This window comes from Erpetoichthys calabaricus, chromosome 8, assembly GCF_900747795.2.
Source record: "Erpetoichthys calabaricus chromosome 8, fErpCal1.3, whole genome shotgun sequence".
NCBI classification, from domain to species: domain Eukaryota; kingdom Metazoa; phylum Chordata; class Cladistia; order Polypteriformes; family Polypteridae; genus Erpetoichthys; species Erpetoichthys calabaricus.
Window position 1 is genome coordinate 90,241,676 of NC_041401.2, and position 14,356 is coordinate 90,256,031.

At 39.1% G+C, this 14,356-nt stretch overlaps 1 protein-coding gene across 2 annotated transcripts in view; it reads left to right on the forward strand.

Annotated features, from left to right (window-relative positions):
• Positions 1-13,097: 13,097 nt before the first annotated feature.
• Positions 13,098-14,356, forward strand: part of pipox (pipecolic acid oxidase) — a 42,495-nt gene continuing 41,236 nt past the window's right edge. For both annotated transcript variants that reach the window (XR_007935483.1, XM_028807077.2), the window contains exon 1: positions 13,098-13,323. Coding sequence is in view for 1 of the 2 variants with exons in the window: in XM_028807077.2 (XP_028662910.1) it covers positions 13,216-13,323 (108 nt within the window). In the remaining variant the exon portion in view is untranslated. The remainder of the gene's footprint in view (positions 13,324-14,356) is intronic.

The window sequence follows — 14,356 nt, forward strand, 5'->3', positions numbered from 1 at the left end:
TAACTCTGTAGAGAGTAGCAAAAGTTAAATGCGGTTTAAGCACTTGTAACAGTTTTAAAATTAAGAGTAACTCCAAACAACCAAAGGAGAAGGCACCGTTGAAATCAGAATCAATAAAAACAGATGTTGTACAAAATAAAAGAAACAGGTTATCAGTGTGTCTATAAATGATGAGTGAGACAAAAACCTCAATTCACACAAGAAGAAAACAAAATATAGTGAAAGAAGTCCAGGGTAATTTGAAATAAAGGCAACCACTGATAATATTAAGCAATAAAAAATATTCTAAATGCAGCCACATAAAATGAAGTACTATAGACAATACAAACTGGGAAAAATGCTGGCAACTATAATATTAATTTCCAGTACCTAGAGAGGTTTTCAATACATACTGTATAAGAATCTGCATTGTTTTAATGTGTTCTGCTAGCTCTTTAATTTTCAAACTATGCAATAACTTCCTTGATTTCAGTTTACTTTCTGACACTGTGCCCTCTTTATACCGAGAAGAATCCTGTTTTGAACAGTGTGTCCCTACAAATTCAGGGATTACAGCAGAATTTTCTAATCATAACCTTATCGGGGTCAGAGATTTCAATACCAACACAAAAAGCTGTGGTTCAAAGCAACAGCCTACACTGCAGTTTTTTTAAAAGGCAAGAAAAATGTACAAGACTTTCCTGTGAGAGACAACATTTTTAGCCACTAGATCTAACCCCTCACTCAACATTATGACACTTTTCAATCTTCTCACTTTCCATTTACAAAATTATAATAAAAGTCAAGAGGATTCAGGTGCAAACAATGTAGTTAAGCCAGTTAGAAAAGCCACAGCACAAGGTATACAAAGTTCATAGTTTAAAAAGAAAACTGTCTGTGAACCCATTTTGACACATTGGTGCAGGAACACCACTAATGATGGAGTGAACCACATGAACATCGGGAAATTGTCAGGACCTCTGCCTAATATGGAAGGATAGTTTTAACATTACTTCAAGGACAAAGTCTAAAAGTTTTCCTTTACTTGCCCTCCTTCTCTTTGTACACTTGCTACCTTTGGGCATAATTGGTCTAACCTCTCACACTTATCACAGTTATTTTTCCTGTTTCGTGGTGTCTAGTTTTGTTGCAGGAGCTGACTATTATAGACTAACCTACACTTCCAGCATTGAAATTCCGGTTGCGTGAAGCAGCCTTTGCAGGCTCATCAATAAGGCTTCATTTTATCGTTTATGGCAATGGTAAACACAACAAAAATAGACTTTACTTTGCTACTGTGCCCTTCTCTCTCACTCACCTCAGTGACATTAACTGCACTCTGCTGGTGAATCATGACAGGATCACTCATTCCTCAGGCAAGCTACCTCATAACTAGGAGTGAGTATGTTGTAACATGATAAAGTTCAGTGATAACAATAACAAACATAAGGTCTAGTCTCTTTATTTAAATGGCAAGGTGCATTAAACATAAAAAAAAGTTTATATCATCATGTTAATAAAAAATTGTAACAACACATTTATAGCCAGGCTATGTGTCAATCCTGGCCCTAGTAGGACAAAACCTAAAAGCACAGTGTATCGCTCAGGTCTCACATAGTCAACCTTATGTGCTCTCTTAAAGATTTTGTTCAATCAAAGGTTTTAGTACATGATTTTTCATAAAACTAAAAGAAAGCATATAAGCCTTCATCAAATAATGAAGTTTTTTTCTGCAAATATTCTTTCAATATTTGTTGCACGTTCAATTAAATGTTTTATTCACGTAATTCCATGAGTTCCTTACTGGCACAATTAATACCAAATACTTTCTTGCCCTGTACTCCGAGTCGCCTTTTCTGGACTTATTTTTGACACTGCTGGGCAAAACTCAAGCACAGGTATAATCATACTGAAGAGATTGCTGCAAGATTCAAACTAGTCTCAGAAGACTATGCCTAAATGTTAACTCAATAAAAAAATAATAACCTATCCTATTCAGGCTGTTCCTGATTTGACTTGAGTCTGAGATTTTTTTAATGTATGTTTCTGTTATCTTTGGACTTATTTCTGTGTCACTCATATTTTTATTAGTATTCCAGCAAAGCCATTTTGTGTTTATTTTTCCATGGCCACAGCCATATTCTTTAAAGTTTGCTGCAACCTTTGCCATTTACATGATATAATTGGTAATTTCCTTCTTGTCATAAAAGAGATCAGTGCATAGTTTCAGCCAGTGAATACTAGATCAAATTCTAACATTTCTCTCTGTCTGTCTTTAGAGTACAGTAGATGATGCTAAAAGGTGCTTCCAGGAAGAAATTAATGTTAGGTCCATTGACTTTTTTCTTTTGCTATAACGTTATGCTTTTGTGTTTTGGATTTGAGGTTCAAATTTTCTCTTGACTCTCTATTATTACATCATTTACCTGTCACTGATCATAGTCCTGCTTATTCCTTGTCAGTACCTTTTCCAAGATCGTATTGTTTTTTTGACCTCGCTTCTTCACATTCTTGTAACACTTTCCGGGTAATGCCAACACACTACATAGAATATAGTACACCTTTAAGACATGCAACTAAATACTGTATATAATACTGGAGGCTGGGTAAATGACAAGCTCTTAGTTACAAAGTGAACAGGTAAGAAAACAGACAGGTTTCACGGCAACATCTTATCTGCTAGACCAGGGGTTCCCAAACTTTTCAGCTCACGACCCCCAAAATAACCGTGCCAGTGACTCATGACCCCCACTATCCTCGGAAGTGGTTAAAATATACAAATGTTGCGCGCAACGGTGCACATGCGCCAAAAGGCCTATCCAAACATGAGCATGACAACACGAAAGAACACAATGGTCTAACAACCATATAATTTTTTTTAATAGTAATTTACTAATTTGTTTAATTTCAACAAAATATCCTATCCAAACAAGAGCATGACAACAAAAAAGAACATAACGCTCTAACAACCATATAACTTTTTAAAAAATTGTTATTTACTCATTCGTTTAATTTCAACGAAACACCTCACCTAATGAGATGGGTGGGCACAATGCTTGGAGCACAGCAAGTCCATTCTTGGGTTAATTTTGGAGACCGCGACTCGGAGATCATCCTCCAAGTTCAGTCGTGACCTGTATTTATTTTTAATGTACGTGAGTGCCGAAAAAGTCTTTTCGCACAAGTAGGTAGTAGGTAGTGCAAAACGGCATCAGTAACTACTAGTTTTTATCTTTTGTTAGTTATGGTTAAAATGTTATTTCTAAAAAATTAAATTAATTAATTTCTAAAAAGTTTTTAAAAAGTATTTGATTTCTTGGAAATCATCTCGCAACCAAGCCCCAACCCCCCCCCAATGTCTCACGACCCCTACTTTGGGAACCACTGTGCTAGACCACACAGGATATGTTTATGTCAATAAGTGGTTAAAACTGAAGAAAGACTGCTTCTTATGACTTCAGTCCCAAAAAAACTATTTTGGAGGATGTCACTTTAAGAAGGAATAGAGTGGGTTCTATTCAATAAGGGCGCGCACAAAAAGGCGACCTTCAAAAGGGCGACCTCAATTGAGCGCCAAATAAAGGCGCGCGTAAATAAAGGCGCGCTTCAAAAGGGCGACCTCAATAAAGCGCCGAATAAATGCGCGCGCAAATAAAGGAGCGCTTCAAAAGGATGACCTTCGGAGCGAATTAAATTAATTGTCATTGTGTGGTAATGTGCCTTACTGGCATTACCTATAAGTAAATAAAATTTGTCAAGTGTCCTCTGCAGTGTTGAGAGGCATTTGTTTGGGGAAAAAATCAAAGTATAAAGAAAGGAAACTTGCCTTTTCCTTTTGTATAGAATGCAGATGGACATCTTCACTGACCTTATTAGCGCCTTTTGGAGAGTGTCGCAGTAGGTCTCGTGCAGTATGGAGAGACAGCCTTGCCATTAACCGGCCGGGATGGCATTAACGGTTTTCCACTCTTGCGTGTGCCTCCTGCGACCCCATAACTCTAAAAGTGTAAAAGAAAGGGTGAAGCGTCATAATATTAGTTTACCGCGGTTTAGAAAAGGGATAACATGTGTGAAGTTGTCTGGGCAGTAGCTCAGGGGAAGGACGTAAAAAGTTAAAAGTGCTTACTGTAACTTAAGGCAGAAGCGCAGTTGCGTCTCAAAAGCCGGCACAGCTATGCGCGCGCGCCGGCTGCTCGATTTAATATAGCATTTTTGCAGGGCAAGAGACGCCACTTCTCGCCGACGAGTTCTCGTCATCGCGCGGTTGTAGAGGGATGACAATGGACAGTTTAATTGGTCGGTACAAGGGCACCGATTATAAAAGGAACGCATTGCCCCAGAGCATGGTGCTTTTTTGATTAGACCCTCTAAGAGAAAGGTACTCGGTAGGACAGTTCGGATTTACCAGACATGACGGCTTGTGCATTGTTTTTGTAAATATTTGTTTTTGTAAAAATATCTCTGGAATACTTTTTGGTGGAGGTATTTATTTGGGTTATGGGTTTTGGTGCACTGTTTATTTTTGTATATAGTCACTATTTTTGAACATCATTTATTTACTGTTTTTGTGTGTCTTTTGCGGTATTGAACTGTGTTTTAATATATAAATTCCGCAGGACATTATTTTTGTTAAGTGCACCTGTAAATAAAACTTCACTTTATTTTTAAAAACCCAACCCTTTTTGTGTCCGTGTCTCCCTGTCATCCATTATCATCCTGGTCACGCTCGGTCCCATTTACTAGACATCCAGAGTGTAGACTGGTGATTTGATTCCCACTACATGGGGTGTCACACCTTGATTAGGCTAATAGACCGCATCTCGAATATCTACGTGGCATTGCACATAATCTACAGCTTCAAGTGTAACTTGCTTTCACCTTTTTATACATTCAGTCATTGCCTTTATGTAATAAATTTTCTGTAATAATTTTGTTGCGTTTGCCTTTATTCGCTGCGCCCCATTGACGTCACCCTTTTGAAGCACTCCTTTATTTGTGCGCGCATTTATTCGGCGCTTAATTGAGGTCGCCCTTTTGAAGATCGCTTTTATTTATGTGCGCTTTTATTCGCCGCGCCCAATTGAGGTCGCCCTTTTGAAGGTCGCCTTTATGTGCGCGCCCTTATTGACGGATACCAATAGGGTTACAGAGCTACAAGTCATTTGTTTATATTATTTTCATATTATATAAAGAATTCTGGAACTCTGTTTCTGTACAACACAGTATACACAGTATTTCTGGTTAGTTTTTAAAATATTTGTGCCAACAAATGGGCAGTACAGTGGTTAGAGCAGATGCCTCACTATTCCCATTCCTTCAATCCTGTAATGACATAAATGGGGTTGGGAAAATGAATGTGTGGATATTAATCAAATCTCCACTGACTGCCACAAGGATTAATATAATGTAACCTTGGTTAACATCTGTTTATATGTGTTATTCTGCACTGCACCTGGCCAAATCCAATAACACCAGGGGATTATAATTTCTCATCAGAAGGGCATTACTACCCACAGGATTGCACCCCTTGAAATTGCTATGCAATATATTCTGATCAGAAATAAGAGAATTATCTTTTGACAAATGAGTTGCAAATTTATGGAAACACTTGATTTCTGGGGCTTCACTAACTTTCTTAGTAGCACACCAATCAATTTACCACTAATATCAGAATAGATTTTTTTTAATTATATTTGTATTATAGTCCATACCATCCCTCTCCCAGCTATGCAATAAACCAAACACATTAACAACAAATTTATTGAAAATGATTTGCAGATTTCCTCTGATTTTGCCTCTAAAACACCCACCCTTACAGCCGCAAAGTTTCCAGAAGACTGGATTCATCTCATAGCCACTGCACCTTTCATACATGGACAAGAAAAAGCAATTAAGTCTCAAAAACCAGATGCTGAAGTTGCTATTTGTGACACAGTCAAAAAAAAAAAAAAAAGCTATGCTGCAAACAGCACAGATTGTGAGCTTGAATTCTACTAAGGATTCTGCACCCAAGCTGATTCAGCAGCACTAAGCTTTTGTCTTAAATAAAATAAAGATCAAGACTAAGATACATAGACACCAGATGGTGGATAAGAAGTTGGCATTGGGTTTCTGGGTTATTTGCAGAAAAACCGTTGAAATATTTGACGGGTAGGAGCACATCATCCATCCATCCATCCATTTTCCAACCCGCTGAATCCGAACACAGGGTCACGGGGGTCTGCTGGAGCCAATCCCAGCCAACACAGGGCACAAGGCAGGAACCAATCCTGGGCAGGGTGCCAACCCACCGCAGGACGGAGCACATCATTACCTGGGCAAATCAATAAAACTAAAAAGGAAGGGGGAATACTGGTCCCCAAAAAACATATCCGTCAATTTCAATCCCATTCCCAGAAAGCTCAAATCCCTTAACAGCTGAAGGCACAGAGTTAAATTAAACTTTACCCAGGAATCAAAGTTTGTAAGAATTACACTCAATAATCAGCCAAAAAAGGTTACTGCAGTGTGCAACTTAAAGCAAAAAATGGTACTTTACGGGTCTTTACTTTCCACTAAAATGTTTATTATGTAGTATTTGTGTCTTGAGATTTTTTTCGGCAATTATTTATTACTATTCAAAATTAGGTCGTTTTTTTTTTTAATATTTATATGTTTAAAACAGCCATTGGATTACAATTATGTGTGCTTGGTCAGTAACAATTGCTGTATTTGTAAAACTGTTGAAACAATGAGAACACCTAATTTCTCCAGGAAAATATCGATGAACAGACACTCACCATTTTCTAAAAATATAACAATTCCATATATTCCAGTTCAAAGATCGATAATTCATAGCTCAGACCTTTTCAGACTCTGTGGTCAAGTAGCAAAAGCTAGCTGTTCTATTTAGCAATGAAGATCCACGCCATGCCTCTGACGTGGATTAAGCAAATTTGATAATGAATGGGCAGATAAATAGACTGCCTCGGATGTAGAAACTGGTTAAAACAAAACAGAGTTCTCAGTCTCAGCTACTGCTATACAACACAACCATGGTGTAGGGGTGCTTGGGTAGCCCTTAAATGTCAGGAAGGGACTGATGCACACACTCAGATTAACAAATACCCTGTATATACTTTGAAAGATGTTTAATTTGCAGATTTAACAGCTGTACACTGTGTGGTGTTCGGACATTTTCTCTTATTTTATCGTGTCATCTGTTAGCAATGGTAAGGTGTAGAGAAAAGCATTATTTTGTTATAATGTGAGATTTAGATTTGATAATGATATCAATAAAGTATAAAAATGTAGTTTTATCGTAAGAAAATTAAGCTGTGAATTGTACATACAGTATATGAATGCATTCACAGCCATTGAGAGCAGGTTCTTTCATTATGCAGGGGGTAATGTTAGAACAGAAGATTGTATGCGCTAAGGCTGAAGGGCCTATAAAAAGGATTTTGAGTTGCCCCTGAAAACAGTATGCAATCCATCAAATGTTATTATAAAATACATTATCTTCCCTCAAGAGCAAAAAGATTGATATCGGCAATGCACCTTCCACTTAGCTTTGTAAAAGTGGTGGCCAACCCCGTACAACAACATAAGATATTGGACAAATAATTGCAGACTATTCAATCTATCAAGCTCACTTGATTAGCTAGTAGCTATTTTGTCCTATTATACTTTTTAAAGGTTGTTAAATTTTTGATTCAACTGCGTGCCCGTGTGCTTGCTGGATTACATTTGGCCATACTAGACAAAAAACACTAGTGCAGCTAAACCCTGAATTATAGTCTGGTTGAATTGTGGCAACACATGGAACTCAGTGGTCCTTTTAATATTCTGCTTAACTCTGCTGACTTTATGTAAATTGCCTTGTCTGGACCAAAACTAAATTCCAAACTTAGGTACAGGGTAGAAAAGTCCCAAATGTACTGTATTTATAACCATTTCAGTCACTCCTAACAGACGACATTTTGAATGTGGTGTAAAACCAAAAAACTTTCTTCCCTTCCTACATAAAAGGTGCAAAGCAGATCTTAGATTAACATGAGAGGTAGCATTAGACATATTGCTAAATTAGGTAATAAAGAAAACTACTTACAATGCTAACTTATTCACTAAACAAAAACTAGAAGTGTGTTGCACCTTTACATTTTTATTTAACACATTCACAAGTACAAAATGGAAACAAGGCATGAACAGCAATTCAGATTTATATCTTTTTAGTTATGCTGAAGTTCCTATTTAGGTACATATACACATATATACTAATTTAAGGAAGATGTAAAATCCTGCCAGCTCACTGTCTGTAGTGTTGACACATTCAGTGTTTTCTTTTCCTCCATTTGGATACTCCAATTTTTATTCAACATCCCAGACATGTATTTTAGGTTAGGTGGAGAGAAGGTGAATATAGATTTGTGTGGAGCTTGTCAATCATTACCATATCCAGGGTTCTTTTTGGTTCTCCTCTTCACTGCATTGGGACAGACTCTAGCTCCCTGTGACCCTAAAATTCATTAGTATGGTCATACAATACAGAGCAAACGTTAAGGTTAAAGTAAGGTACAGTTCATATTAGATTGTCCTACTAATATACTGTTTACTTTAAACCGGAAGGCATGGACCCAGGTACACGGCGATGGACGCAGGAGACATAGTGCGCAGGTGCCTACAGCGCGCGTCTCATAAACCGCAAGTGAAGTCTGATCCACTGCGAACGAAGGAGTCACGGCTCAAAAACGAAAGAGCTCAACTAACGAAGGAATCACGGCTCAAAAGCGAAATAGCTCAACTAACGCCACACAGAAAAGAGGATTCTGCACTGCACCCCAGAGTCAAACGGAAGACACTACGGAGTCCGCAAAGGTCCACAAAGATAGTACGGAAGGCGCGAGAAAGTACGAAAGGCGCAGGCGCCTACAACGCGCATCTGAACTAAACGTCCACACTACACAGCATGGTCCGGGTAATAAGAATAAACAAACTCTCCGTATTAAATGTACGGCATCCTCACACGTCCAAACCATATAGCATATGTGAATCACATTACAGTGATGCATTATTAACAGTACAACCACAGAAAACGCTCCGTATTAACAGTAAGTGCAATTATCCATATTACTAACGGTAGACAACGGATAACTAATGGAGTCACGGTCACGGCTCCGAAACGATCCAGCTCAACTAACAGAGCTACAAAAGCGAGCCCGCATGGATAAAAACAATAGACGTAGGTGCCTATAACGCGCGTCTGGAACCGCGGAAGCAAAACTGTCTCGGCTCCAAAACCAAACAGCTCGACTAACGGAGCTACAAAAACGAGCCCGCATGGACAAATACAATGTACATAGATGCCTACAACGCGCATCTGAAACTGCGGAAGCAAAGCAGGCACGGGTTCAAAACGAAAAACCACAACTGACGGAGATATACAAACGAGCCCGCCTGGATAAAATCAATGAACGCAGGCACCTACAACGTGCGTCTGAAATGCCGCAAGCAAAGCAGGCACGGCTCCAAAAAGAAAGAGCTCGACTAACGGGGCTACAAAAACGAGTCCGCCTGTATAAAAACAATGAACGCAGGCGCCTACAACACGCTTCTCAAACAACGCAACCAAAGGAGTCACGGCTCCAAAACGAAACATCTCAACTAACGGACATACAGAAGCGAGCCCGCCTGAATACAATTAATGAAAGTAGGCGCCTACAACGCACCTCTCAAACAGCAGAGTCAATAGATAAACGGCAAAGAAAGGAACAACAGACAGCCGCTAAACAATTCCGCCAATTAGCTGACAACGCATTCTGTAATGAGTCCACTATTAATGAACATTCATTAGGATTAATGAATATACTTCCTTTGTTCGTCATCTACACCTTTACACTCCAATATATCTCATACATTCATCAATGTATTTCGGGTTACCCAACACCGGGGGTAGGCGAGCGGAGCCCCCTTGTAGAGTATAAGGCAGAAACAGGCTGTGGTTGGAATGCCACCCATTCTCAAACTGGCCAGTTCAGAGTCATCAACCAGCATGACAGCTGGTTGGGATGGAGTTGGAACAAGTTTACCACATCACACAAATTTCCCCAGTAACTGTCCTAAGAATCAAACCCAGGTTCTGGAAGGTAGCAGTGCTAAGCACTACTATTATTATTAACATCAACATTATTTTATTATTATAACATGACATCCTCAAATGCATTTAAAGTGTTTGAGGGTCATGTGGGATTAAAGTCTATCCCAGCAACAATGGGCACAAAGCAAAAACCAAACCTGAATGGAATACTAAACCATCACAGGAACTAGTCATGTACACACCCACACATGTTCACATGGGGCCTTTCTGCTGCCTATACTATTATTATTACTAGTTAAAACTATTTCTGCTAAAGTGCTGCCTTTTTTTTATTTAACTGATGTGTGCACAAATGGTGCAAACTAAAGAGTACTACAGTCTCTGATCCAATAAGTAAGATTAAAATTGCTTTTTACAAGAAGTTGTCAGATTTAGATTGTGTATTGGTCATTTGGAATTATTGCCTTTAAACATTCAGAAATCAGTCTGATGCATTTTTGTGGATGTTTTCTGGCATAAGTAGCTACTTATGTGTTCTCATTCAAACATCCAGTCTGTGTTTAATATTTATATTCTTACACCACAAATGATGTATATATGGAAGCAAATTATTTACCCTTTAAGGCATTAATTGTGTATTTTGCAGTTGTAAATTAGAAAAAAAATAATTTTATATGCTTCAGCACACCATCTCTACTCAGCACGGTTCATTATCACTAACACCCACCAAGTCGGTATGCAACCTTGGGGTGTTTTCAATTACCAGCTGCCCATCAGGGACCCTGTTGCTACGGTCTCTCTGTCTTGCAAATTCACTCTAGACAATATCCACAAGATCTTACTGTATCCGATAGACTAGTGTATACAGCACAACTCCTGGTCCAGATTTTGGTCTTGTCACATCTGGACAGCTGCAACTTTCTGCATATGCAACCAAGTCACTGTAGATGATTCAAAATGAAGCAACATATTGTCACGCATGGGTCACAGATTTGCACAGAGACACAGGAGGTTGTAGAAAAAAACAGGAACTTTATTCAAAGCACTGCAAACAAACATTTGTCTCTTTTCAAAAGTTTAAACGTGCTCCATGACAAGTCAGAGATGACAGTTTCGCCAGGAGCAGAGAATGTTAGAGAATGTGAGGGAGAGAGAGAGAGAGAGAGAAGCAAAACAATCAATTCCAAAACTGAACTGAAGGCTTTAAAGTAAGCGGAGTACCGCACGAGAGGTTTATCACGCGTTATAGCGCAAGTAAGAAGGGTAAGGAGCAATGTGAAGGTAGACTGTCAGCTGGTTCAGGGTTTTTTCCAGGGGCGTCTGTGTCCTCCGAGGGTGTGATCAGCCCTCCAGCTTACAATATCTGATGTTCAACCAGCCAAAGCAAGCATATGTCGCTCCTCTCTTCAGGTCTGGCCATGGAGTTCAAGACTACAAAGTGTTCAATGCACCTATACAGTATATACGGAGACACTTCTGAGGTACTATGCTTCTTCTTGACCACTTTAGTCTGCCATTGTATGGCATCTGGGTGCTGCCACCTCTGTGTGTTATCAAATCTCAATCCAGACTTTGTTCATGTATTGCTCCTAGCTGCTGGAATGAGCTGCCCACCGCCATTGGGAATTCAATCTCCCACAATGTGTCTTTTCTGGTGAATTTCTGTCTAACCGATATTAGTAGTTTGGTTTTTATTATCTAGGAATTGCTTGTATTTTTGTTGTCAGTTCTTAACTTGTGATGATCAATTTTCTACCATTGTCATGTTACACTTGTCCCAAAGCAGCCCCTCAGACTGAAGTTTACTTGATTATGTTGACCTCTTTTGTAAGTTGCTCCTTATAAAAGATGGTCTTCTAAGCAAATACATGTAAATGTAAAATACATATACTAGTTACAGTTGGGGTGGCACGGTGGCGCAGTGGTAGCACTGCTGCCTCGCAGTTAAGAGACCCGGGTTCGCTTCCTGGGTTCTCCCTGAATGGAGTTTGCATGTTCTCCCCGTGTCTGAGTTGGTTTCCTCCCACAGTCCAAAGACATGCAGGTTAGGTGGATTGGCGATTCTAAATTGACCTTGGTGTGTGGGTGTGTTTGTGTGTGTCCCGCGGTGGGTTGGCACCCTGCCTGGGATTGGTTCAGCCCTTGTGCCCTGTGTTGGCTGGGATTGGCTCCAGCAGACCCCCGTGACCCTGTGTTTGGATTCAGCGGGTTGGAAAATGGATGGTTAGTTACATTTGGCGAGAGAAAGCATGCAGTAATAAATAAGTAAACATTTAGTTATTAAGAAAAATAAGCACATAGAGAGGCCTTTATGAACTTGCTGATAAACTGTAAAAACAACTGAAAAGCTTTGGGTGTAAAACTTCACTGCATTTTACCAAGTCTTAAGTAATAAACTGTATTGTATTGTTTTGTAATAATCATATACAGTATTAGGAAAGATCAACTGAGTAAAAAAATAACAACTCATTTCATTTTACGTAATAGGCTACTGAATGAACAAAAGTTTTCAAAACAAATGGCACTGCGTGTAACAGGTGGCTCCGTTTATTTTGCTAATCAATTCCGCAATACATTTTTGATTCGCAAAATTCACTTCGTGGTCGGAGATTATTTGAGCAGTACACGGCATACGGTAAAAATCAATCCTAGACACGGCGCCAGCTCAACGACAGACACTTTAGCCCACATATTCTCATTCTCTCATCCCAGACCAGTTTAGAGTCATAACCTAAAGCGACCTTGTCAAAAGCCGAAGAGCTCAGAGAAAAGAACACGCAGCCATGGCGAAAGGAACAGTGCAGCGCCACCGTACTGCACACAAGTATACCATTGAATATTAACGTAAATAAACTTAAAAGAACCGTGTACAGTATTCTGAAATGATTGTGAATAAAAACGGAAAGGACTTCGCAATTTAAATAAGCCTTTGTATGAAACAGATTATGATTTGCCACAAAATCAATGTTGCGATTCACTTCTTACGATGCGATTTCAATAAAGTTGCAAACAGTGAAGATCAAGTATTTCCTCCGAGCGCAGCTTACTTCCTCCGTGCAGCCTGAACTTTGAGCTCTGTTGGGCTCAGGCAGAGCGCTGCATGTAAGCAGCAGGAGCTCTCGCTGCCGTGCATTCCTGACATTGCAAGTCAAGCCGCACTCATGGGATCTCAGAATTTCGACCACATTGTGATTGGAGCAGGAATCCAAGGGTCCTTTACAGCCTATCACCTCGCCAAAAACAAACAGAAAACCCTTCTGCTCGAGCAGGTTGGTCTGATTGACATATTCGATGGAAACTTCTCGCCGATTTAAGACGACTTAGTTTTTCGAGAATTGGGGGTGAAGTAGAAATGTTGGTCAAATTCTGCCAGGAATCACCCTAACTGTGCGATTAAACCCAGAGATCGTGCTATTAAGAAAATAATTTCAGTGCAGTTTTCTACTACGATTTATTTCCATTCTAGACACATTTTGTGGTGAAAAAATAAGCAGCTTTCTTCTTAGAGTCTTCAAATTATATTGCTGCAAGTGCCCTAGAAAATGCGTTTTGTTTAATCCTATTTTTTTCCATTATAAATCGTAACGTGAAATATGAAAAACAGCTATTTCTGGAATGCCTCTATAACTTAAATAGCTGAAACTAAATGAAATATCTTGATAATCAAACCTTTTCTGAAACATATGCTGTATTTTGTCCCATTGATATTACTGTTGTATTGTAGATATTGCTAATTTCTGTTTGAACCATGGACTCTCTAAGATTTAGCAAGACTTGCACTGACACTGCTTTGTGTGTGTATTTTTCATCAGCGATTAACTGTTTCTTTTAAAAATATCCTTTAAAGAGAGGCATTTGTATGATTTTGTGCACTCTTGGTTTAGCCAGAAATTTGAGTTTTTAAAAGCAAGATTGTGAAATTACATAATGTGTTACACCACACTGTAATCATAGTACGAAGTTCACAGTATTAAACTTATTGGTTAATATTTTATACTAACCTTGATTACTTTTTTTCCAGGTTAGACAATTTGTAATACATAAATGCAGTTCTTCAGAGCTCTTCTAGCCAATGCACAGTCCTCGTATCAATTACTTCACGTTTTTATCCAATGATGAATATTGGCTCCATGGACCTGGCTTTGAAGCCTAGCCTCATCGCTGATTGTGCATGTTCGCATATTCGCCTTCAAGTTTTCTATGGATCCTCTGAATTCCTCCAACATCTTAGCATGCTTACGTTATAGATTAACTGCGGAGTTTAAGTTGTAGTCCAGCGACTATGGATGTGTCGACATGAAT